This window comes from Strigops habroptila, chromosome 16 (genome assembly GCF_004027225.2).
Source record: "Strigops habroptila isolate Jane chromosome 16, bStrHab1.2.pri, whole genome shotgun sequence".
Taxonomy (NCBI): domain Eukaryota; kingdom Metazoa; phylum Chordata; class Aves; order Psittaciformes; family Psittacidae; genus Strigops; species Strigops habroptila.
The window spans coordinates 6,053,908-6,078,308 of record NC_044292.2 but is presented as its reverse complement, the minus strand read 5'-3'; the positions used below and the strand labels follow the sequence as shown (position 1 = coordinate 6,078,308).

Below are 24,401 nucleotides of genomic sequence, written 5' to 3'. Positions count from 1 at the left end.
TTTGTCTCCACATCTGATTGTTGGTTGCTTTTTCCAGTGCTTCCTACAGAGCTGAAAGGAACAGGGGCTGCCTTGCATCTTGCTAGAAAAGCCTCCTTCACGTTGGGCACATCTGAGGGGGTAGTGATGAAAACCACTGGGGTCTGGCAGGACTGTGGTGCTTTGTGTTGCAGCCTGTGCCCTAACCATGACATAGGAAAGCATCCTGCACAGGAGCCCTTGTGAGCCTATGGTGAAGAACCTGCTTTCTGAACCATTTAGTTCTTTGAGTTCTACTCGTTTTCCTGGTAAGTGGAGCTGAGTGTAGGATAAATGATGTGTGACCCTGCTCAGATACCATTTCATCATGTACCAAAACTGCTCTTTTCTAGATACCATTTGAGCTGGAGGAGCTGGACAAGTGAAGGCCTGTCCTTAAATCCAGACATAGTCTTAAGTTCTTATAGCTAGAAGATCCCACAGCCTCTGACCAGTTCCTCCAGCTGAAGCCTGTGCATCATGGTTGTGCTGTATCCATAGTCTTGAGGACAGTCTTTTTTCTTTGGCTGCCCCCAGCTACCAGCATTTGTGACTGTATCACAGATGATAAAATGTTGAGAGTGTTTCCAACCTGTGTCCTGCTGGGTAAGAAATGGTGAGAGAATCTACGTTTTCTCTTTAAGAAGACAAAAACCTCTAGTTCTGGTGGTTACAGAGATTACAACCCACAGCAATCTGAGTGTATGAGGCTGGAGCTGAGTTTACCTAAATTAAGTTTAAACAGCACCATGTTTTTATGTCTGTGCATGCATATACAAGTCTCAGCTCTTAAGATGAGTTATGACTCCTGTTTTCTGAACACTGCAACGTGGCTCTTACCCATCAGAACATCTCTTGGGTTACTCCTCTGTGATCTCTCTGGTGTTCACATGTAATTCCTTATGGCTGGAGAGAGGTTATCTCGCTTTGAAGGGACAGTGCTTACTGAAAACTCTGACTTAGAACCAGGCTGTGGTTCTCTTTGCTCAGATAAAGCCATCTACCTGTGCTATAACACAGCCTAGTCCTTCCTTCCTTCTGGGAAATAGCCCTCTAGGCTTCCTGGCTAATGTTTCCTCAAAAAAGGACCCCACAGCTATGAATCCAGTGGAAGGTCACACCTTCAGGTCTGCATTTGTATCAGCAGAGGGTCAGCCAACAAAGCTCACCCTTTCTGAGGTGAGAATTACTTCCTCAGATATGGAACAACTTCTAGCACAGCTCATGCCAGGCAGGTGATGCCCAAGAGGGAAAGATCCCCCACTGGGTGAGCCAGAGATGGGAAGCTGGTGGTTCAGGTGCCCAAAGAAGGGTTGGAGTCTCTTGCTACCTCTGATGGAGCCAGGTCTGACGTGCCAGAAGGGCTCATGGCTTTGGCTTATGGCAGAGGCTGCTGTTCTCATGTCCAGCTTCCCAGAGTCTGCTCAGACTGAATCCTGCTGACCCGAACGCTGTGGATTGGTGATTCAAAACCATTTCATTAGAGGGAGTGTCTGGTTTGAACCTTATTCTGCTTGTTTTGCCTACAGCCTATCACTCTAATAGTAATTTATAGTTTTGCAAACACTATATTCTGTGATGTTCTTGGATGGAAGAAGTGCCAGAGACCTGAAAAGATGATAAAAACTAGCTTTGCATCATCTCTGCAGAGACAGACCCCAGCCAAAGAGGGGCTGAATCAAGGGAGCTCCCTCTAGTACGGAAACTCCAAGTAGCAATTACTGGGCATTGCTTCACCCAAGAGGAGTATTCTCTCCATTGTCCTGCTGGGTAACTCCCCTCTGAGAGTTGCTGAGCAACCCTTGTTTTTATTGTCTTGAAATGTGGGTGAGAAATTACTAAGCAAAGCAATTCAGCCTCTGGTACATCCAACTCAACTCGGGTTGAGATAAACAGCACAAGAATTTGGCTTCTTCAAGTGTGGTTAACAGCCTGCTGAAGTCTGGCCTTGACTTCAAGAGTTAGGCACAAGTTGGGCTGGAGGAGCTGTAGTACGCAGGGCTTGGTGCAAAGCTGTGGCAAAGGGAAAGGACATGGTGAGAAGACATGAGTGGGGCTGCCCAGGCTCAGCTCCAGCTGGTGGAAGAGAATCCTCGTCCACTGTACACTGGGCCTGGTTGGTGTTTGCCATCCCCAGCACAGCAAAGCAGCTCTGGGCACTGTTTCTCTCACACATGCCTTGCTATGTGTTTTAACTTGGATGTCTACCTCGTATTACTCAGGAAAAATGCCTTGTTCACCTGATGGAATCTGTGTGACCAGCTCTGTGACCATGGGCTCTATGACTGGACCCTGTCCCAGTTTCCCTGTCTATAAAAGCAGAAGTTGTTCTTCCCTGTGAGGGTGCTGAGGCGCTGGCACAGGGTGCCCAGAGAAGCTGTGGCTGCCCCATCCCTGGCAGTGTTCAAGGCCAGGTTGGACACAGGGGCTGGGAGCAACCTGCTCTAGTGGAAGGTGTCCCTGCCCGTGGCAGGGGGTGGAGCTGGATGAGCTTTAAGCTCCCTTCCAACCCATTCTATGACTCTATGAATAAGAGCTTTTAGGAGAACCTTGGAGCTTTCTAAAGCATTACATGAAATCCCATATGTGTCAGTTCTGCATCTTGTGTATCCAGACAGTAGCAGGGATTTTAGGTTGCTTTATTCACTCAGGAAAGCCTCTTCCTGCAGTTTGTGTTTCTTCCCCTCTGAGGAAACTCCGAATCCCAGTTTGCACTCAGAGCACCAGGCACAACCTGAAGAGCCAAACGGGTGACTCCAGTGTCTTGGGTGAGTTGGTCCGACTGTTGTCCTCCCTCATTGTTGCAGGGTTTGTCCCTCGAAGCCGGGTGTCTGCTGCCAATCCCAGCACTGCTGCTGCTGCGGGCTTAACTCATGCCCAGAATTCCAGCTCCGCTTGGCAGCGCTCGGATGTGCTGACAGCGAGGGCTGAATACATTACAGGCACAAAGAGGTTGACTGAGCAGTCTTATGCCTGACAAGGATTTCTTTCTGGTTTAAATTCTCCCACCCCATCAGGACGTGGTAGGTAACGCACAAAGAACCGCTCTGAACTGAACAGTGTGCGCAGGGGAAGGGAGGTAATGGATGAAACCACTTGGGAAAGAAGAGAGTGTTCGTGTTTGTGAGACAGAGATGGCTGGAACAGAGCTTGCTTTGGAAGAGAAAGCCCAGGTATCAGTGTACAGGGCAGCCCTGCTGCTGGCATGTTGCCACATCCCATCTTTGCACAGTGAGGAGCTTTTCCCATGAGAACAGTGGAATCTAATTGTGTGACTCCACTTGAAACAAAGGGTGATGGATCTGCACGTTCATTCCTACGTATGGCAGAGCAACAATCAGACATGTACTTGGTTGGATGCTCTGGATCCCCTGGGTTTCATTCAGTGAGTTCTGTGTGTGAGCACGAACAGCGTGTGCATGGCTGGATGTGTTAATTCGGGATGTGAAACCGGCCTTTTACCCACAAGGCTGAGCTAAGTGGCAGCAACTGCTCGTTGCCCATCACTGCTGGGAGAAAGGGAGGAACAGACTGGCCCGACTGCACTAACAGTGTGTAAGGAGCAATGAGACTTCAAATTGAATGCAGCTCCTCCAGTGCCAAGGACAGAGAGAATATTTCTATGGGAGTAAATCAGGGAAAGGCAATGGTGTTTTCAGTGTCTCCTCAGCAGACCTAAGACAAAGCCTACTCAAAGCAGAAGGTGCTGCGAGGGCTGGAGCAGCTCTGATCTGGAGCCAGGCTGAGCGAGATGGGCTGGTTCAGCCTGGAGAAGAGAAGGCTCCTGAAGGGGAGACCTTAGAGCAACTCCCAGTGCCTAAAGGGGCTACAGGAAACCTGGAGAGGGGCTTTGGACAAGGGCCTGTAGGGACAGGCCAAGAGGAATGGCTTTAACCTGCCAGAGGGGACATTGAGATGAGCTCTGAGGCAGAAGCTCTTCCCTGTGAGGGTGCTGAGGCGCTGGCACAGGGTGCCCAGAGAAGCTGTGGCTGCCCCATCCCTGGCAGTGTTCAAGGCCAGGTTGGACACAGGGGCTTGGAGCAACCTGCTCTAGTGGAAGGTGTCCCTGCCCGTGGCAGGGGGTTGGAGCTGGAATGAGCTTTAAGGTCCCTTCAACACAAACCAGGCTGGGATTCTGTGATACTGGAGGTGCTGTTGTGACAAGGGGGGTTCTAGTTTTCCCCACAGCACTTTGTGGAGCGGAGCCTCCCGCAGCGCCCGCGCAGGGATCGGCTCAGTTGCGACCTTTGCGAGAGAGGGAGGAACCAACCGATCTCTCCCCGTTTGACCGCCCGTCGGGGCTGCGGGGCCGGGAGGCAGCGGTGGGAGGCGCCGGGCGGGGCGGGACCGGGGCGGTGGTGCCGGGTCCGCGCCGCGCAGGTTGAGAACCGCGTGGGGCAGCGCCGGGAGCGGAGCGGAGCGAACCGAGCCGAGCCAGCATGTCCCAGCCGCGCTGCCGCTCCGTGCTCATCACCGGCTGCAGCCGGGGCATCGGGCTGGGGCTGGTGCGGGGCCTCGCAGCCGCCAGCCCCTCCCCGGACTTTGTCTTTGCGACCTGCCGGTACCCCGAGAAGGCGCAGGTAAGCGGGGTGCGAGCGCCGGGAGGGGTCTGCCGCCTCCCCTCCGCCCTGCGGGGACCAGGTACCGGAGCCCTCCCGCCCTGGAGCGGAGGATGCAGCCCGGGGGCTGAAGTCCTGGCCGCGCCAGGCAGTGGTACCCTGGGCGGGGGGGGAGCAGGTCGAGCATCTCTGGGACCAAGCGCCGGTCCCGGCAGCAAGTGCGGGGATGGATGGATGGGATGAATGGATGGAGCCGGTGCTGTGGGAGCCTCCGAGCTGGTGGGACGCTGCCGCCCGCTCCCGGAGGCAGCAGGAATCCCCGGCCCCGGGCGGGCACCCCAAGGGCTGCTTCTTCCACTCCTCCAGAATCCTTCCCAGCAAAACCCGTCACAGCTTCCATTGTCCCTTCTGCGCGGGGTCTGTGCCCCAGAAGGAGCCGTGCCCTGTCTGACTCTCCCCTTTCTTCGCTGGACTTACAACGAGTGAGAACACCCGAATGAATGACAAGTTAAACACCCTTTTTAGTGTCTTTCTTGGCTGGGCAGGGACCAGAGCCGTCTGCTGAAAGCGTAGTGGCTTTTGTTCCACACTGCTGGTGGATTCACTTGCAGCCCCTTCCCCTTTCATTCTTGCTGCTACAGCACAGCAGTAACGTGTTCGGAGTCCTGCCCCATCCCTAGGCTGTTATAAACGAGTGTCAGACGGATTAGAGGCACTCCCGGAGCCTTTGGGAGGCAAATCAATGAGGGTTATGGGTCTGCTCACTTTGTGGCCACTCGTTTGCTCTGTTACATCTCTAGTGTGAGCCTGACCCTCCTCGGTGAGGCAGGATGGTGCAGGGCAGCACGGCCGTACCCGCAGGTATCACCCTCCTCCTTTCTGAGCAAAGCTCTAGTGCTCCAGAGCCGTAGGAATCTGAGCTCTCAACAATGACTCTCTCAAAGACCCCAAATCCATAGGAATTCAGGAGGAAAATTGATACCAAAAGCCATTAAAGTGAGAATCGATACCAAAAGCTTCTGCATTATTTCAAGCACGGCATGAGGCTGCCTTAGCAGAATTCCCTGGCATGAAGGGATGTAAACAGAGCTTCTCTGTCTGCTCCCTTATGGTGGGTTTTATTCTTTTCAGAATCGCAGTGTGCGATCGCTCCGATCACACCATGCTGGCAAGGGAGAAAACGTGACAACTTTGTTCACTGCTGCACAGAAGTGTTAAGAGATGGTGTGAGGCTCCCCCTTAGAATCACACCATCACAGAGTGCTTTAGGTGGGAAGGGACCTTAAAGCTCATCCAGTTCCACCCCCTGCCACGGGCGGGGACACCTTCCACTAGAGCAGGTTGCTCCAAGCCCCTGTGTCCAACCTGGCCTTGAACACTGCCAGGGATGGGGCAGCCACAGCTTCTCTGGGCACCCTGTGCCAGCGCCTCAGCACCCTCACAGGGAAGAGCTTCTGCCTCAGAGCTCATCTCAGTCTGCCCTCTGGCAGGTTAAAGCCATTCCCCTTGGCCTGTCCCTACAGGCCCTTGTCCAAAGCCCCTCTCCTTCACGGGTTATAGTGCAGGTCATGCCTGTGGTCCCACCACTCCTCCAGCAGCGCTGTGCTGCTCTGCAGGTGCTTACAGAGCTGAAGGGAGAAATCTCTCTGCAGCACAAAGGCACATTTAGGATGTTTCTGAATGGACTTGCTGAGAAACAGCCCAGCAAGACAGAGAGCTGGCGCACAGAGCTGCTGGCTCCGGCAGCCCCCCTCAGCCCCCCTTCTGTGCTACATGAGCCCCTGGACAGGTATTCACCACCATCCTGGTCACTTCTAACTCCTGTTACAAGAGCTGGCATTTGTCCCAGATGTATTTCCTATTAGTGATTGCACAACAGCACGGAGCAGTCGTGCTGCAGGAAACCAGCAGAGACATCTGACCTGTTGTGAGATAGAAATCTCCCTGCTCAGTTGTTTGTTCTGAAGCTGCTTTAGTGCAGAGGGAGGTTCTTTTCCACCAACTGGCCCTTGTGTTCGGCAGTGATTTCTCATTGTAATGGACATGGACCAATGACATAGAGAAGCAAAATAGTTCATAGGATCCTAGACTGGGTTGGGTTGGAAGGGACCTTAAAGCTCATCCAGCTCCAACCCCTGCCACGGGCAGGGACACCTTCCACTAGAGCAGGTTGCTCCAAGCCCCTGTGTCCAACCTGGCCTTGAACACTGCCAGGGATGGGGCAGCCACAGCTTCTCTGGGCACCCTGTGCCAGCGCCTCAGCACCCTCACAGGGAAGAACTTCTGTCTGGTATTTAATCTAAAGAGCTTCCTAGGAAACACTGCATGGGCTTCACGCAATGTTGTGAGGGGTTTCATTGCCAGTGCTTAAAAACCTTGAGCAAAAAGGCTGGCAAACCTGCACAAGAAGCTGAAATAACCTTCAAACAGCTCAGTGTGCTTGGGAAGAGGCTGGGTCACCCCTCGCTAGCAGCAGGAGAAACCTGGAAAGACTCTGGCAGCCGTGTCTCCTGCAGGCAGGAAGCTGGCCAAGAGCCGCATTCCAGTAACCCCAGTGGCGATTCTGCAGGCCACATGGGGTGCATCCCAAAAGGGGTGTTTTTTGGGGGGGATGAGACTTGTCCTTGGTGGATCAGGGTGGGTTTTTGTTCTTTGTAAGGACCTCTAGGCCATGTGCTGCGCTTTGGCAGTACATCAATAGAAACCTCTGCAGCCAGCTGAAAGCATATTTCTAACAGATGGGTTTGGAAGCTCCGCAAGGAAGGGAGATCTTTACTGGAGGTGCTGTGGTTGTCTCGCTGGTGTTATCTGTCCCATCTGCAACGCACAACGTTGGCACATGAATTCCACCTTCTGAGGTGTTTCCACCATGCTGCTAGTCCTTCTAGCTGGCAGAGGGCAAGCACAGGCGTGCTTGAGCCTCTAGCCACGGGAGTCTTAGCACCATATGCAACCACTGTCTCAGAGCTTGGATCCCATCTGGCAATGCTGACTGTGGGATGGTAAAGGAAAGGCAAAGGTTCAGCCATCTTCTTTCTTCTTTCCCTTCACTGACTTCCCAATCAAACCTTGAACCCCCAGAGTTCAGGTTCCTGCCCTCCAAGGCACTGCAGATATGTCTTGGTGCACATGAAATGGGCTTTGCCCATTTAAGACCTGTTTGTTGACCATGCAGACTGGGCTGTAAAGTTGAGGGACTTGTTCTTTCTCTGCACACCTGAGCTGTCAGTGCTGCTTTTGTCTCTTGACAATGATTCAAGCAGTTTAGTTTGGTTTCCTCCCATTTTTCTTTGTGGGAAGTGACCATATATAAAATCCTGCTTAATATGAATGCCCTCTTATTTCTCCTGGATTTGAGGATGAACTTGGAGCACAACAACTTGGGACAGTTCTCTGAAATTCTGCTCTCACCTGGTTTGGTACAACAGCATTTTCCTATTGCAGAACGCAGGGAGGGGGAAAAGGATGGGCAGAACTGAAATGAAAAGCCTTTTACAAGCAGAATTCCAGTTTTTAGAGGGAAAGTGATTAGATATACTTAGCCACTGGCAAACCCAGTGCCCATTGAGGGGACGATAGCAGTAATTCCCTGGTAGCTGAGAGTTATCCAAAGAATCTCAGGGTGTAGCTGTTACACAGATAACGGCATACTTCAGAGTCCTCCAAACAGCGGACAGACAAGAGCCCCTGAGGACGTGACTTCAGGAAGAGATGCTGGACTCTGCTTTCCCCTGCTTACTACGGAAAGCAGCACTCCTGTAACTTGCTAACCCTGGCTAATGCTGAGCAGCTGCAGGCTCTTGCATGTGAGTGTGCTGGCAGGAGTTGCAAAAACTTGACTTCTTGTGCTGAATAGCTCCTAGGTGGCCTCCCCAGAACATTTGCTTAACAAATGGCTTTCAGATCACACGATAACATGCAGCAGGCCTGCGGGCGCATCTAGATAACCGATGCCCCTCCTTGAAAAGTACCATACGAGGCTCCTCCAGCCACTCTTTGATTCTGAGCTGCCTTTGGGCCGCTCCAAGAGAGAGGAAGCAGCTACAAATCTCTTGCAAAATAATCCTGATGTCCTGTCTTTGCACTCCAGATGGACAAAACCACAGCACGGTTATTATTAGGCAGATGGCTCATGGACCCATCTGTATTCTCCCCCCATGCTGCTTTTCTTTCTTGTTCTTTTTCCCCCATCCTGCTTCCCCATAAGTGGGAAAAAACCCTCTGACCTAAAGTCTCAGACTGCACCTGATACACTCTGACTTGCTGAGGTATAAAAGGAAGAGATGGCTTTCGGGGGAAGTCAGGTAGCTGAAGGGATCCAAAAGGCCACAGTGTCAATCTGTTCGCAGTGCTTTGTGTACTCAGCTTGGCTGTGCTGAGAGCTGAACGTGGGACCTCAGGACAGGAGCATCTCTTGTTCCTCCTGCTCTCCCCGCAAGCCCAAGTGTGTTCCCAGGTGAACAAGCAAGCGCTCAGTTCCTCGCTGCTGCAGAGTCCTCTGCTGGGCTCTGGAAAGCTTCCAGGGCTGAATGTGCTGTTTCCCTTCCTCTGAAGTAGGAGATAGTGTTACCAACAGCGCTGTGTCTGTTCCCTTGTCAGCCACAGAGCTCTCACTGAAGTGCTCCTGCACACTCTCAGGTTTTGTTTGTGTCTTTTCTTTCCCACATATTTAAGCCATGTGGCTGCTGTTGGGAAGAGCAATCTCTGGAGCAGCGCTCTAGCGAGATCAATGTGCTGTATCAGGCAAAGGGGGCATTCCTGAGGCACTTCTAATTCTGGGTTATTGCAGTGTTGCTTTGTTGCTTTATTCTGGAAGTGTTTTGCACTTCCTACAGCATTAAGGTCTGGCGCTTCTGGAGTCAGAAAGGGCTGTGGATTTGGGGCAGCCTGCGGCAGCTCGGTGTAAGCTATTACACAGCCAAACAGTGAGTTGGCTGTACACCGTGACACTGAATAGCCTGTCTGAGAGAGACATGAGCAAATATGATACATCTTTGACTTTGTCCAAGCAGGATGATGTGAAGGATACCCAAGTGCCCTCTGTCTGACAAAGCTGCTTATAGGCTCTGTTAGTTTGGCTTGATTGCTTCCAACTGGCCTCATATGGCCAGGTCCTTTCCAAGAGTTGTAACCGAAGTGAATAATGCTTTCAGAAAGAAGACAAAGTAAATCTTGCTAAATGACAAAGACAACATTCCTGCTTGAAATCCAGCAATAAATACCCTGTGTACTGATGGAGCTGTATCTGGGAAAGCCTTGTTTAAAAGTGGAGCAGGCTGGCTGTTTGTTAATCGTAATTAGGATCAGCAAGCAGGAAACAAGAGATGCTAATCAGAGTTTAATGTTTTCTTGGAATCCCTAAGAATGGATTCTCAGGGGTCACTATTCAGGTGCAGAGCACTTGTAGAGCTAAAGATGCTAAACACAGCATTAGGGGGGTTGTTGGTTTTGCCTTGCTTGATTTCAGATTGGTTATCACAGTTCTCCAACTAAAAACGACTCAGCCTGGGATATGTCAGCTGTACTTACTGTCTTTAAATGAAACTGCATAAACTGACATTAAAACACAAGCTGCACCTCAGACAGCAGTGCCAATGAGCTCCCTTATTCTTCTCTATGTGTTGTCATTATGGGCTGCATTGCGTTGCAGTAATATTTTCAGAGCTCTCTGGACACAGGAGGCTTTTGATGTCTTTGATCAGAACTACCTGGGGTGGGGGAAGAGGAGAAGCAGCACACGTGGCTGCGGCTTGAAACAGCTGTATTCAGACATGCTGCATTCATGGCAGTGCAATGTGTCTCAGTGCTCCTCTCTGCATGTTCCTTCTAGGCACAGCAGGGAAAAGAAGAGGCTTTTCTGCAGTGTTTAGGTTTCCTAACTGGATATTCATCTTCTGTTTCCATCAAAATATAAGGCAGCATAATGTTCTCGAAGACCAAAGCTAAGTTAGTTTGATGCCTGGAAGCTGTTTCTGAGAAACTTAAACCACTGAAGTGGGAGTCACTTGTTAACTAAGTAATTAACTGAATGGAAAAATCATTGAATTTTAAAGCTGATTTGCATCCAGCAATTGTAATTTCATGCTGGTTATGTTCTGGAGAATGCTTAATCCTACAGTGTTTGGAGTTGGTAATTGAACATATTGCTTTCTCACTTCAGAAGCCGCTCAGTTGCTGTCACTACACAAAACATCTCTGGCCTTTTAGCAGAAGTTAGTAGCTTGTTTCTGTCAGAGAGTAAAGCAATCTGACTATAAATAAACGAACAAACTTTGAGAAGCCAGAGCACTTCTGGAGTTTCTTATCGAGTAAGTGATGCTGTCAACCTGAAGTCCAGTCCAGAGGCACATAATTATTGCAGGCCTTGACATGGCAGAACTATTTCATGCCTGACTATCAATAAACAAGACAGTGTGTTCTGAGCCTTTCATCTGTTGAAAACTCTCCCATTAAGCCCTATCCAAGGGAAGGAATGTCTTCTGGTTTTGTGCTTCTGACTCGTTCCCCTTCCTTTCCCCTCCCCTTAATAGCCTTAACTGCAGTTGTAGATTGTCCTCAGTGGGAGAACAAATTCTCTAAACAAACCTGGAGAGAATCCTGCAGAGTATGAACTGAGATAAAAGATGTAATGCATTACAGCTTGACAGAGGACACCGAGTCCCTAAGTGTCTCCAAGTGGCAAAGAAGTACTCTTTCAAAACCAGCCCTCCTGACCCCTATTCCCAAAGGGCTCCTAAAGAAATGGATCTGCTTGAGCTGGAATGTTTGGCCAGGTTGCTCAGTCTCCTAAACATAGCTGGGAGTATGTAATCCATCTGTTACATTTGGCTGCACTTCCCACTTGGCTACATGGCACAGAAACTTCAGTATTCCAGCTGGGCTTATAAATCCAATTTGGACACACTTTGTCCAGCAGCAACACCAGGATAGCACTGATTTCCTCCAAGAACACCAGTCATTCCTCTACTAAGAGGTAGTAGGCAGATGAGTGAATTACAGCTATCTGGCAAGGAGAGAATTGTTCTTGTGGACAGTTGCTGTGTATGTAACTGATTTCATGTGTGCTTTACCTTCAGGTACAAGAATTGAAGGTAATGAGAGTGCAGGAAAACAGAATTTCCATGGGAAAACTGCTAGGAAACTTTACTAAATTCCACTAATTTAGTAACACTAATTCCAAATGGCTTTTCTTAAGCATTCCTGTAGCCCCGAACTGATGTCTAGCACGAGCTGAGCTTCAGGAGACTTATGCTTTTCTTAAAGAAGTGAGGAATTACTGTCCTGGAATGCAGCCTGGGCTCTGGGTCTGCTGTAGAACTGGCACTGGTAGCTGCTTGACCAAAGACCTTTGGTTACCCTGCAAGCACACCTTGAGCTCTCCACACTGAGACCTCTCTAATCCAGTGTGCTGCTGTCTTGAGTATGAAGAGTCCAGTTTCTTGAGGCAGTTGATCTTGCTCTCAGGAAAGCTGCTCAGCAGGTTGGAAACAAAGTAGAACCAGTGCCTTTAGTCCATTTATTCTGAAAATAAATGGCAGTTTCAATCTGGAGGTGCAGATTTCAATCTAGTTTATGTAATAGCCATGGATATACAAAAGATAACCCAAAAGATTTCTTCTTTCTAGGAACTCCAGCAGCTCAGCAAGCAGTACAGCAATATCAAGCTCCTCCAACTGGGTGAGTAAATGGCTTATACAGACTTATAGTCAACTAAATCAGGTGAGTGCATCTTAAGGAACTGGTCTCTTGTATGATCAGTTGCTGTACATGACCTCCAGCAGCTAAAAACCATCACCCTCATCTCCAGTAACACTGGGGAAGCATAATCTATGTGAAGTCCTCTGTGCATTGTCATCTCGGTGTGTTGCCTAATGCCTTGGCTTTGGTTTAGTACGTGTTGTATAGCAACAAACAGCATTTGAACCGCACACTGTGGCTGTTCTCGGCTCCTCTGTGCAGATGTGGTCTGTGAAAACAGCATCAAGAAAGTAGTCAAGGAAGTGGAGGAGATTGTGGGCGACAAAGGCCTGAACTGCCTCATTAACAACGCTGGCATCAATGTGCTTGCTTCCTTGGAAGAAGTCACAGCAGAGACAATGCTCACCATTTATGAAACCAATACGGTTGCCCAGCTGATGGTCACCAAGGTAAGAATTGTGAGGAACGTGCTTAATCTATGGTACTATAAGAGACTTTTCCCCTTGTAAACAAAGTATTTGTCACCCTGGGACTGCACAGACTCAGTTCTGATATCAAACTGTGTGCCTAGAGAGCAGCAAGGGATCCTTTTTATTAAGGATCTTTTCATTTAAATCCACCTGATATGAGGTCACTTCAGTGGGTTGGTCGGGTTAGGAGGTGATCAGAAGAGACTGAAGGTCCCTGCTACCTACAGCTGGCTGTTATAGACAGGTTTCCTATGGTCAGCTTATGTGGGGAGCCATCACCATTCTTCATAGAGCAGAACCTGCTAGTTCGGCTCGCCTTGGCCAAGAGCAAGCTGACCAAGTTAAACAAACTCTTGTTTCCACAGGCGTTTCTACCCCTTCTGAGGAAGGCAGCCCAGCTGAGCACAGGAATGGGCTGCCACAGAGCTGCTATTATCAATATGTCCTCTCTTGCTGCCTCCATGCAACTCGTCCAGGCAAATGAGATGTTCCTCAAGGTCTACCCCTACAGGATAGCAAAGGTTTGTGGGCTGTGCTCACTGGGTGAACACGCTGAGCTTAGGACGATGAGGTGAGGTGTGCAGCACCTCCTGGACGGGATGACACAGGAACTGTTCTTTGTTCTTTATGTGGGTGGAAATGTGACCTGTGAAAACCATACATCTGGAGCAAACATGCCAGCTTCTGAAGAACAGGCTCCAAATGCTCCATCATGACTCTGATACAGATCCATTTCAGAGGGACTTGGCATTCAGGGAAGAACTGATGCCATCAGGTGTGTGTCCTATTAGCTGTGTTGCTCTCCAGTCCAAGCAAGATAGCAGGCACGGAACTCAACAAAAGGTGTGCTGACCTCTACCTGGCAATGCTTGTTAAGGAGAGGTGGAGTTTGGAGTTTTGTCACATCCAGGGACTGAGTTTGTACAAATAGCCAAGATCAGACATACAGTTTCTCCTACACCACCTCCTCATAAGCTGTTAGTATGCTTGTTTTCCCTGTTCAGAAGTAAAAACCGGAATGTTTGTGTAGTGATTACTGCAGAAAAACAGAGTCCTTATGTCAATATTATTTTCTCCACAGCTCCTTAGGAGTTTCACATGGTACTTTATCTTCCATCATAACTCAGTTTCATCTTTGGGCAGTAAGCTTATGGCAACAGAGCTTTCACAGTGCTCCTCTTAAAAGGCATCTCTGAGAATGGAGCCCCACCAAGTCTAGATAAATTACTGTGGTACTGTTACTGCCCCTTCCTTTGGCAGGATGGTGGAAGGGAGGTGACAATTAGCTTGGCTTAAGGACTTGCTCAAGGCTTGTAAAACTAGCACACTGATCAATGGTTTCTGCTCCTGTAGACTGCACTGAACATGATCACCAGGTGTCTTGCTGCAGACTTGAAATCGGATGGAATTCTCTGCATTTCTTTGCATCCAGGCTGGCTTCAGACAGACATGGGTGGAAACATGGTAAGTGACATCTGAAATGTGACAGCATGACTCCCTTGTTGTCCCAACCCTTGAGCAAGATCCCTCTGCTCAGTATACACTTCCATGTGCTGCAGAGGCACATGTAACGCATGAAAATACATCCCCCTTGATTCTAGTAACTCCTTAAATGCCTTTGATTTTCTTCTGTAAGATATTCACTGTAACAATCTAAGCTTGATTTGCTGTAGGCTCCCATGCAGGTGCAAGAGGCTATCCCTGGTATCCTCTCTGTTCTGGACCGCCTTGGTGAAAAGGAGAATGGTTCCTTCCTGGACTGGCAAGGGGAAACGCTACCGTGGTAGAAGCGCACAGTCCACTGCAGAAACAGCACATCAGCCACTGTTTAACTGTGCCACTATTGTCTGTGTCTCTAGGGTTTTCTTATACACTAGCTGAAATAGCCAGTTTGATACCAGCCTCTTTCTAGGTGTATTTGGGAAGTGAGGTGGCTGACTCTTCTACTTGGTATTGCTACTGCTCTGTTCTAATGCTTCCTGCAAATACTACTGTGCTCTTAGTGATGGAACCATCTAAAATAGATCGAAGATAAAGCAAGTTAGATCCAGGGGCTGGTTCCTCATCACTTCCAAAACCAAACTCTTTGCAGAAGTAAATGACCTTGACCTCAGAGTAAGGCCAGTGTAAGCTGTCAGATTTCAGGACATACAGTCTGCTGGAGACATGTCCCTGGAAAAGGTTCTTTGGTTTCCTTCAGTCCTAACTGAGCCAAGGCTGAAATCGCCCAGCTCTAAACTACATGAATTTGGTACTTCTATAAATTCCTCAGCAACCTCTGCGTGTCCCCAGATTGACAGCACACACCAGGCACTTGCTTTGTTCCCAGTGGGTGACTAACATCCTGATATGGGGGTGGGAATGTTGTTTTGTACATAAACTTCTAAAGTGTCTTCAATAAAGTCCTGTTTAAACAAATAGTCTGTTTACTGAACCACTTTAGTTAACTTGCCTGTATATAGGTTTCTCTTCCCTGACCAGAGAAATGTACTTGCGCATTGCAGGAAGAAACTCTAACCCCTGCTGGCTGGCAACCCTTGGGGCTAGATGCATTTAACATGGTGGGATGTACTTGAAGCTGAGGCAGACCCTTGTTCTAGTCTAAAATCCCAAAAGCAGCTGGTGAAAAAGCACTCTGTGTTCTGGCTGAGAGTAAGGTATAAAAGCAAAAACTTCTTTGAAGTCTGGGATTGGCTTCAGCATCACTCCCCCCTGCCAGCTGATTAGGCACTTTCATGCTGTGCCAAGGCAGTGGGTTCCTGTACCAGTAAGAGAAGACAAACAACAGGCAGGTAAGTGGGAGAGACAGGCGTGGCTGTTCCTGGACAGCAGCCACCCTCAGACCTGCCCTTGGATGCAGCTGAGGATACATATGGGAGAGGTGTCTATCTGCCTTCCGTGATCCCCGTGTTGCCAGGCATATAAAGTCTCACTAACGACTGCTTGTCACGCCACGCTCCTGCGCTCAGACCTGGGTTTAGTGACGTGCTGCTGTGACTATCAACAGTGCTGTCAACTGACAGCCATGGACTTTCCAGCTCAAAGGGTGCTGTAGGATCAACACAAACCCGGTAAGTAAGGGACAAGCTCTGTTTTGAACAAGTTGAACTGTTCAGTTTGAATTGAATGTCACATGCTGGGTGGGGAAAAGGAGTCACTGTAGAAAGCCAGACTGGTTTGGGTTGGAAAGGACCTTAAAGCTCATCCAGTTTCAACCCGCTGCCACAGGCAGGGACACCTTCCACTAGAGCAGGTTGCTCCAAGCCCTGTCCTTGAACACTGCCAGGGATGGGGCAGCCACAGCTTCTCTGGGCACCCTGTGCCAGCACCTCAGCACCCTCACAGGGAAGAACTTCTGCCTAAGAGCTCATCTCAGTCTCCCCTCTGTGAGATTAAACCCATTCCCCCTTAAATGCCCTCTCCCCATTTCTCATAGCTCTTTTATGTACTGGAAGACTGCTGTATCATCTCTCAGGCTGATCAATGCCCACAGCCGGCTGACAGGAATGCTGATGGGAACACCCCTTGCTCCATGATGCAGATGGATGGGAGCAGGTGAGGACACATGGCTGAGGGGAACGCCATGACCCGTTTGCGAAACCCTTTTAAGCGCTCCTCCTGGTTGCTCCAACGCAACCCGAGCCCTGCTGCCTGCTGTGAGGGCAGGGGGGCTGCGACACCGCCCCGCTCCAGCACCTCCCGCGGGCCCCGGCTGCTCGCACAGCACCGGGAACGCAGCGTGTGTCCGCTCATCCCTCCGCCCCGCTAAATGGCCGCCATACCCGGCCCCGTCCCACAGCGCCTGTGCCGCGGCGGCGGGCGGAAGTTCCGGGGCAGAGGCGGGTGGGAGGGTGAGTGATGGCGGCCGCAGGCTGAAGGGTAGGGCCGGGGCTGGGCGGCGGGAGCTCCGTGCGGGACGTGCCCCGGGAGCGGGGCTGCAGGACGGGCTGAGGAGAGGGAGGTGCGGCCCGCCTCGGTGACGGCCCTTCGCTAGGCCGCGGGGCTGTGCCTCACAGCCTGAGGGCAGCGGGCGCCTCTTTTCCCCCTCCGGTTTCTGGTATGGAAGCAACGTTTCCACACCGAGCCGGGCAGATGTGTGACTTACGGCTGAAATGACCTTATTGTTAAGCCTAGAGCAGCTGAAGCTTTATTAATCATCCCTGCAGCTCGGATATAGTGGTGCTTGTGGGCCAGGTCGCTACAGCAGAACCCAAGAGTGTGTTGGTAAAGCGGTGAGGGTGCTTAAGGTGCCTCAGCCCGTCGTTTGGGGGAGTTGGGGATAATATTTGAACGTATTTACCTCATTGAATAAATGTTTCTATTTTAACAGTCATTACTGGCTCTGACAGTGAACAAAGGGAAGCGATATGTTGATATCACAGGTGGCTTCCCACTTACTGAGGGCTTCACGAACTGCAGGTAAACGGGCATTGTGTGATCTAGTTTTCTCTATTATCTTTGTGTGTTGGTTGTGGGGTTGTTTTGTGTTTGCTCCCAGAGATTCCTTTCCCAGCAAGCAGCACAAGAGTGGTGAGGTGATTGTTGATTCAGTGGTTGTCAGCTGGTATTATGTCTCTGGTCTGTCAGTATTGTGTAGCTCTGATGTGACTTCTTTTAGGTTTAGGAGGCAATTCCTTAGCAGCAGAAAGGCTTAATACAGCAAACTACCCAGTTCTTACCCATTCTGAACTGCATTAACACAGTTTACACAGTAAAATATTGTATAATATAGTTCTAGCAGATGGTATTACAGTGATGCCATAAAATTAGAAGACTTCCTTGCTTTTGTGATGGGAATGCAATTTGAAAGCAGCTTCCTCTATTAGATGATTCTGGCCACAGTTCTCTGATGGTTTTAGAGCTGGACAGAGCTTTTCTTAAGGTACTGTTTGAAAATTCTGCCTTTTAAGTGAAATTCTTTTCTCCTCAAAGGCCACCGTTTGCCAAGGTCAGTGTCTTCCTTTCTTTGCTATCATTCTCCACCTGCACGCTATTGCACGCAGCCATCTAACAAGAGTGGAGCCCAACCTCAGCAGTCGCATGACCCTGAACTGGAAGAGATTCTGATCCCCAGAAAACTTTCCATCAGCCCTTTAGAGAGCTGGCTGACAGTTAGATACTTCCTTCCGAAAGCAGAAGGCCTTAATTCTCAGGAAGAAGCTGGCCAGGAACCCCTCCAGCGATATGACTGTCCCCCATCTGATGAGGGAGGTGATGTGGAGGAAGGAGAAGGAACACCTAACAACAAGGTTCAATGTAAGAACGTTTTGAAGATTCGCAGGAGGAAAATGAATCGGCACAAGTTCAAAAAGCTGCTAAAGAGAAGGAAGTTCATACGGAGGAGGATAAAGGAAGGTCGCAAGAAGAAACGTCAGGTAAGCTCAGGGTAGAGAGAGCTTGACATAAATGTGTCTGCTTCTCAGACTGGTTCAGGTATCAAATGATGGTCTTAAGTGGAATTGATTGAGGGAAAAGTGGCAGCAGCAGCTCAGGAGCCGTAATGAATTCAGCATTTACTGCTACAGTAGCTTTTTCTGGTTAGTGTTTGACGTGCATCTTCAGAAGCTGTAATTCACGCTATGGTTGAAAACACGTATGTGTGATAGTTACTAGGCATAATTTTTCTTCATGACATTAACTTACAAATATGTGGCTAATGGAGAGGAATTTTAGTGTTTGTGTGGAAGATTAATTCATGGGTCTGCATTACATCAGGGAGACCGGTTTAATTTCTGTCCTGTCTTCCCAACATCCTCAAGTGCTTCCTAATGTCTTTTTCTATATAGAAGCCTTTTACTTCCCTTAATAGAAGGGATGAGGGAAGACATAGGACTTCATTCAAGCTGTAGATGTTCTCATTCACCACTCCCTTTCAGCAGTGTGTTAGGTTTGCTGTGATACAGTTTAGTTCATTCTCTGGTAATTTTCACCTTGCCTAGATGCAAATTGGGGTTAATTGTAATTCCATTTCTTCAGGTTTGTAGGTGGCAGTGTTGAACCCTTTATAATGAGGAAATCCTCTTGATTTTCTTAGTTTCATTTTCCATCTTCTCGGTTTTCCTTGCACAGGACTTTTAAAACAATGCTACCAAGATCCTTGTGCATTTCAATGTATTTTCTTACTTAGAAACTTACTTAGAACAACCTGCCTACTAAAAAGCACTTTTCCTTTGTGTGTGTGTTATACCTAGATTCCCCTTGGCACACGTGGGCAATGGCTGAAATCTTGAGTGTTGCTTCTGAGCTATGTTACAATTTTATGTCTGTTTTTATGTTCTGTTTAGGTAAAGTTTGAGAAAGATTTGGAGCGCATCTGGAAACGAGCTGGCTTGAAAAACCCTCCTGCAGGATGGCAAACACCCAAGATATTCCTGAAAAGCTCAAAGCAATAAACACATTTGTAATGAGTGTTCACCTGTAATTGTAATTAAAAAAGGAATATTTAAGTACATGGATTACATTTAACTTTTTTCTGAGTGTGATGAAATTAATAGGAGGAAACTTTCCATCTCAGTGAGCAGTTTTCCAAGGACAAACCTGACAGCAGTATGATTTTCCTCCCCAAGGGAATGGTGTGAGCTCTTGTATAGTGACTGGGCACTGCTGTACAGTCCTGTGCTGCTGCTGCTGCCCCAACTGAGTCTGAGCAAAGGGGTCTGTGACTGCAGCTGGATTTCTGAAGTTCCTATTTACAGTTAGCCTGAAGGATGTACTCCAACAACAAGCAGTTGTGGCAGATGGGATAAAGTGAATTCTTCTGATTATCCATGACACAAGCATTCTACCAAGTTCTTTTCCAAATCTCCTTCTTTCATAGGCTTACTGTAGAAGGCTGGTCTTTAAGAGTTGTGGTGAAATAGGAATTGGATCAGAATATATCTGCAAAAGCTTTAATTCCCCCTTACCTGGAGCCTTGGTGTGCATGTGCCTTGGGTATTGCATGAGCATCCTTAAAGGGCACATTTGTTTGTTCTGTTTTGTGCTAATAAAAATATGGGTTTTGTTTTTTTTTCTACAATTGATTCTTGTCATACAGAACATCCAACATTACCAATACCATGTTGGTAAAAGTTCAGAAGCTAATTATTCATTAACTACAAGACCTGTTTTGTGCCTGAGACAACCTCATTGTAATCAGGTTTTACTGAAGAGAGTCATGAAAGCTGTGAAAGATACAGATGTTTTAAATAAACCCTGGCAAAGGACTTGATAATGTACGTTCTGCTTCTGATTTTTCTGTTTGAGGCAGTTAACTTCTGTTCTATGTGATTTAACTCTTCCTTGTCTGTATTCGAGCAGATAGATGGGGTGGACTGGCCTCTGAGAGAAAGGAAGGAAAAAGAATAGGCCTGTCATTCTGCAGCATACAGGGAAGCTGCCCTGAAAATGCATTCCCTTTTATCTTCAGGAGCGGAACACTTGCCTAAACTGAAAGGGAAGGAAACAAAAGGTAATCTGTGGAACTCGCTGCCACAAGGTACGGTTTAATGTTGCTGCAGGAAGGACGAGGGGCTCCTAGCACAAAGAATGTGCCTGAGGTTCTGGGTATGGCTCATGCTCTTGTCGCTAGATGGCAATAAACTCAAAGCCTCTGGAACTCCTCAGCCACTCGTGTGGAAGTTGGCTGGATCTTTGTGCTGGTATTTTAAGGAAAGAGTACGCCCACATTTAAAAATCCATTAATCTCGTTGGAGAACCGGTGGCATTCTGCGAACTATTGAAGTCCTGTAGAAACATGTGGTTAGCACATTTTTATAGTGCTTTTTTTTTCCCCAAACCATATGTTAACAGTAGGCAACTTTGATCAAATGTATTAAAAATGTGTTCTGTCCTTTTCATGCTTTAAATAGGCAGCAGTTGCTTTTAACCAAGACCAGTAGGACTCTCTCTCAGCCTATTGTCAGGATTTGGAGGAGGAGGAGGATGTCTGGCCATGAGCCTTAGAAACTCACCAAGCAAGAGAAGAATGAGTGTTGATTCTGGCTTCCAGGTTTGTTAAATATGCAGAGTGCATCTGGGTGTTTCTAAAATAGCAATAAGCATTCCTTGCACAAAGATGCACAGATGAAAGGCTGAGGCCTGAGAGGTTTAGCACCTTTGAAGTCAGTTACATGTCTTTTTCCCTCCCTCATCACATTTGTTTTAAGAGTCCGTGCCAGTGTTCCCTATCAGCCCTACAGCTTCTCTTTCTGACTCTCAGGCCAAGCTTGCTGGTTTCCTGTCTAGGGAAGAATGGTAATCAGTTTGCATATTTCCAGGAGATTGCTGGCTGCCGAAGGGCTGGGATGCCTTTGGAATTACACAGAGAAAAAGACTTTATAAAGGACAGCAGTAGCATGCCCTGCTAAATTATCAGTGCTGTAGCTCTGATTCCAGTTTTGAGGCTTATTCTTTGATTTTTGTCTTATTTAATCCTACAGCTTGCATCTCTCTTGTAGATGCTAAGTACATGAACTGCCCAAGGGTACATTACCCATTTTTATCCACTAAGGCTTAGGTTGGTTTTATCTCCCTCTAGTTTGATATAAAACCTCTCTTGCTCTTGGGGACCATGATGATGGGACTGTAGATCACTAGCTTGTCTGTTGTGCGCTGGGATCATGCAGGCAGAGAACTTTGCCACTCTCCTGGATCAGCATCCCCACCTTGCTCTCTAACTTGTTTTTATATTGGGATAGTAACTAGAAAAGAGAATCTTTGAAATGGTGGGAATTGCAAAGCATAATAACTCAGTAGCTTGTGATGTTCCAGTGCAAGTGAACTCTTGTACTATGGCAAGGATCATGTTGTATTAGGGTGCTTGTGTGTTGAATTGCAAGTCTCCATGAAGTAACTTATTAAATGGTATGCTCTCTAAGTAGCAGTACAAATCACAGTCCGCCAAGAGCAGTCATTACTTTCACATCTATTAGACATAATTACACAAGCATGTGTAGAAGTCTGGAACAACTGTGTAATTCACAACAGTGTTTAAAAACCATCCATGTCTCTCCTATAAATGCTATGTTCCTTTTTGCTGAAGTACCTCCAAGCATGTCTCAGGATTCCTATTTTCTTTGTAGCAGGTATTGCACAGACTGTGTCTTACGTGGCACTGATCAGATAATATAAACCAGGGTTGTATCGACTTGCTGTAACTCCCTTGACCACAGGATGCAATTTTAAACTGGCTCACTTGGCTAAAGAGAATCAGATGGCTGAAAGCTGCACCTATTTTTCTATAGGGGGAGCACGAGTACAGAATATACTGTTGACTAAGCTTTATTATGGGATGCTGTTCCTCTCCAAAATAGGTGTATACCAGCGTACCTGCACAGTTAGTAAATGTGTATGTGCAGATGTAGCTGTGGTGTGGGCTGCAAACAGGAAAGGCTTGACTTTTATAACCTCAAAATAGTAAAGACTTGAAGATTTTTCCTTCATCATCTTATTCTGCTGAGAGGAAATGGTTGAAAGTCAGCAAGTGGTTGGTAGGTGAATTCATGCTCTCTATTCCAGAGACTGGAGATACCCAGTGAGATGGAGGCTTATGTTTGAAACTGCCTGATAGTCATTGGGCTGGAAAGGTCCAGTGGAAGTATCCATTCTTGCTTGTCTTTCCTATAAGATAGAGGAACAAAAGTGAAACAAGGAATTCTGTGAGTCAGAGAATTTAAGATGACAATGTGATAGATCACTGCTGTGTCAGTTCCCTGAAATCAGACTGAATTTTTTAGTGTTGCTCACTGCATGGGTACTAATGCAGCTTTCCTTTGTTATGCTAGTTACAAAACGTGTAGGAACTGTGAAACTTGTCCCCTATTCTTGATTGTAGCTGAAAGTGTCTATTGTGTTTCAAAATAATGGGAAGAAGGAGGAGGTTGAATGGACAGTGGGATCATAGAACTGCATGTGCTGTGTTTGCTTAGGAAATGTGGCTAAAATTTTGTTTAAAGTAGAAAATTAACATAAAATATTGATCAAAAATGAGTGTTTTTTCACTTGTTCAATGAACAAGACGTGGTGCTGAGCAGACAGGTCTTGTGCTGAGGGAGTGTTGTTGCCTTTGGTATATATAGGTCTGGAGGAAACACTCCTGGAACCTCTCAGCAGCTGTGCTTCAGAGTCCTACAACCACTTGCAAAGTGATTGGTGCTAAGACAAGGATGTGGAGTCCTGAGTGAGGAGTCAGCACATCAGGTAAAAATCCAATAGCTTGGAATTTATTGGGTTTAAGGGAATTAACAACTCACGGCCGGATGCTTCTGGCTGAGTTTATCACCAGCCAGTAAGGAATTGGTTAAACTTGAGGAATAAGCAGTCACAGAAGAACATGCCAAAGGAAAAAGAAACTGGTAGAAGAAACTACAACAGTTGTAGTCAGCAATGTGACTGTGTGTAAACAGCACCACGTTACTCACCAGCTCCATTCCCTGGGTGCTTTTGAGTCAGAGCCGTTTCCTCCACCGATAAAGGGTTTTCTGCTGTCAGCACTGAGGCAGCGAGTTCCTTAAGGAAGAGCCAGCTGGAGTGTGTTCAGCAGCAGAATCAGCAGGTACCTCCTGAAGGCAGGCTCTGTGGCTGGTCACCCAGGCTTAGCAGGCCTCCTTTTGGCTTCCCTCACCATTCATACTGTTTCAGTTACTGGCCAGAAGATGCTGCTGCATATGGTCTTTTCTTTTGCTTCCCCCAGGTCTGAATGGGCATCCTCCAGGGAATTCCCAGTGCCTCATTTTGCTGTCTGTGATGCAGGAGGATGGCCCATACTAATATCAGCATCCTGCCATCTGTGAGAACTGCTCCAGGCCCATCAGAAGGTAGGACAGAGCCAAATGTGTCCTACTTTCTGATAACATCATCCATCCCTTGGGGAAGGGAAGAGGGTTGTAGCCCTTGGAAAGACAGGAAAGGCTTTCACAAGTAATTGATGTAAAAACCTGGGACTGTGGAAAGAAAGTGAGTGGAAAATAACAATCTTGAGATCTGTGCCTTGGGTGCAACACCTTCTCCTTGGGTGATCTCTGATTGTGGAAAGGAGAGCAGATAAAAACACACATATATAGCTTTCAGTGTAGGGACGGCTACTTCTGGAGTAGGGCTGTAGCAAGCAAGCAGCACTCTGTTTTCTTTAGCTGAAGTTAGGCTTGCCAGAGTCCTCTTGCATTGATCTACAGCACATACACAGTTCCCACAGATTATCCTTAAAAGTTAGCCAGGCTCCATGTTTGTCTAAATTTGGCAGCAGGATTATAGTGCATTATGGAAAGCAACCTCCTTTCCAGCCAAAGGATTTAAATGAAATGGCCTGCAAACCTGAGGAAATAGTAAAACTCTCTGGGAGACAACTTTTGAGCACCCTTTCCAGAGCCAACCTATTCATTTTTCCACTCTTTCCCAGTCATTTCTGATCTCAAGATGCTGTGCCTGCTATCCCACTGCTTCATTATTTTAGGCGGGTGCAACTCATGGGCTGCAATTAGTGTGAGGGATGGAGTGTCCCTTCAAAAGCTCACAGTACCAGAACACTGTTCCCATGTGCAGAGAGTCCAAAAGATGTGGTTTGAGGCACAGTGCTGATGGTCAGAAGGGGGACACTCCCTGAGTATGCTCAGAACTTTTTGGTTCTTTACAGAAAGAAACTGTGCTGTGTGCTTGTGGTTTAAGCTTTTCCCATGTT

At 47.9% G+C, this 24,401-nt stretch overlaps 3 protein-coding genes across 12 annotated transcripts in view; all 3 read left to right on the top strand.

Moving 5' to 3' along the window:
- The first annotated feature begins 718 nt into the window (after nt 1-718).
- LOC115617289 (C-factor-like) lies at nt 719-15,067 on the top strand. Of its 3 annotated transcripts, XM_030507590.1 has the most exons (8): nt 719-1,197; nt 2,688-2,786; nt 11,108-11,350; nt 12,203-12,254; nt 12,537-12,724; nt 13,111-13,266; nt 14,099-14,209; nt 14,419-15,067. In XM_030507590.1, the coding sequence occupies exons 3-8, from the start codon at nt 11,339-11,341 to the stop codon at nt 14,530-14,532; spliced, it is 633 nt and encodes a 210-aa protein (XP_030363450.1). In that variant the 5' UTR covers nt 719-1,197; nt 2,688-2,786; nt 11,108-11,338; the 3' UTR covers nt 14,533-15,067. The 3 variants fall into 3 exon arrangements, with proteins under 3 accessions (XP_030363450.1, XP_030363449.1, XP_030363448.1); XM_030507589.1 differs by lacking the exons at nt 719-1,197; nt 2,688-2,786; nt 11,108-11,350 and adding an exon at nt 2,802-3,191; XM_030507588.1 differs by lacking the exons at nt 719-1,197; nt 2,688-2,786; nt 11,108-11,350 and adding an exon at nt 4,218-4,598.
- A 1,509-nt stretch (nt 15,068-16,576) lies between these two features.
- On the top strand, nt 16,577-19,962 carry AURKAIP1 (aurora kinase A interacting protein 1). 3 transcript variants are annotated; one of them, XM_030507583.2, is made up of 4 exons: nt 16,577-16,624; nt 17,076-17,164; nt 17,678-18,120; nt 19,030-19,962. In XM_030507583.2, exons 2-4 carry the CDS (start codon nt 17,113-17,115, stop codon nt 19,135-19,137), a joined length of 603 nt encoding a protein of 200 aa, XP_030363443.1. In that variant the 5' UTR covers nt 16,577-16,624; nt 17,076-17,112; the 3' UTR covers nt 19,138-19,962. The 3 variants fall into 3 exon arrangements, with proteins under 3 accessions (XP_030363443.1, XP_030363445.1, XP_030363444.1); XM_030507585.2 differs by lacking the exon at nt 16,577-16,624 and adding an exon at nt 16,671-16,992; XM_030507584.2 differs by lacking the exon at nt 16,577-16,624 and adding an exon at nt 16,678-16,977.
- The window catches only part of MXRA8 (matrix remodeling associated 8), a 29,986-nt gene continuing 25,452 nt past the window's right edge, over nt 19,868-24,401 (top strand). For 2 of the 6 annotated variants that reach the window (XM_030507582.2, XM_032920318.1), the window contains exons 1-2: nt 20,651-20,735; nt 22,804-23,541. In XM_030507582.2, coding sequence (XP_030363442.1) covers nt 23,481-23,541 — 61 coding nt within the window. In that variant the 5' untranslated portion in view covers nt 20,651-20,735; nt 22,804-23,480. Of the gene's footprint in view, nt 19,960-20,044; nt 20,736-22,803; nt 23,542-24,401 lie in introns of those variants that run through there. The other 4 variants (XM_032920317.1, XM_032920319.1, XM_030507580.1 and 1 more) reach the window with 4 other exon arrangements.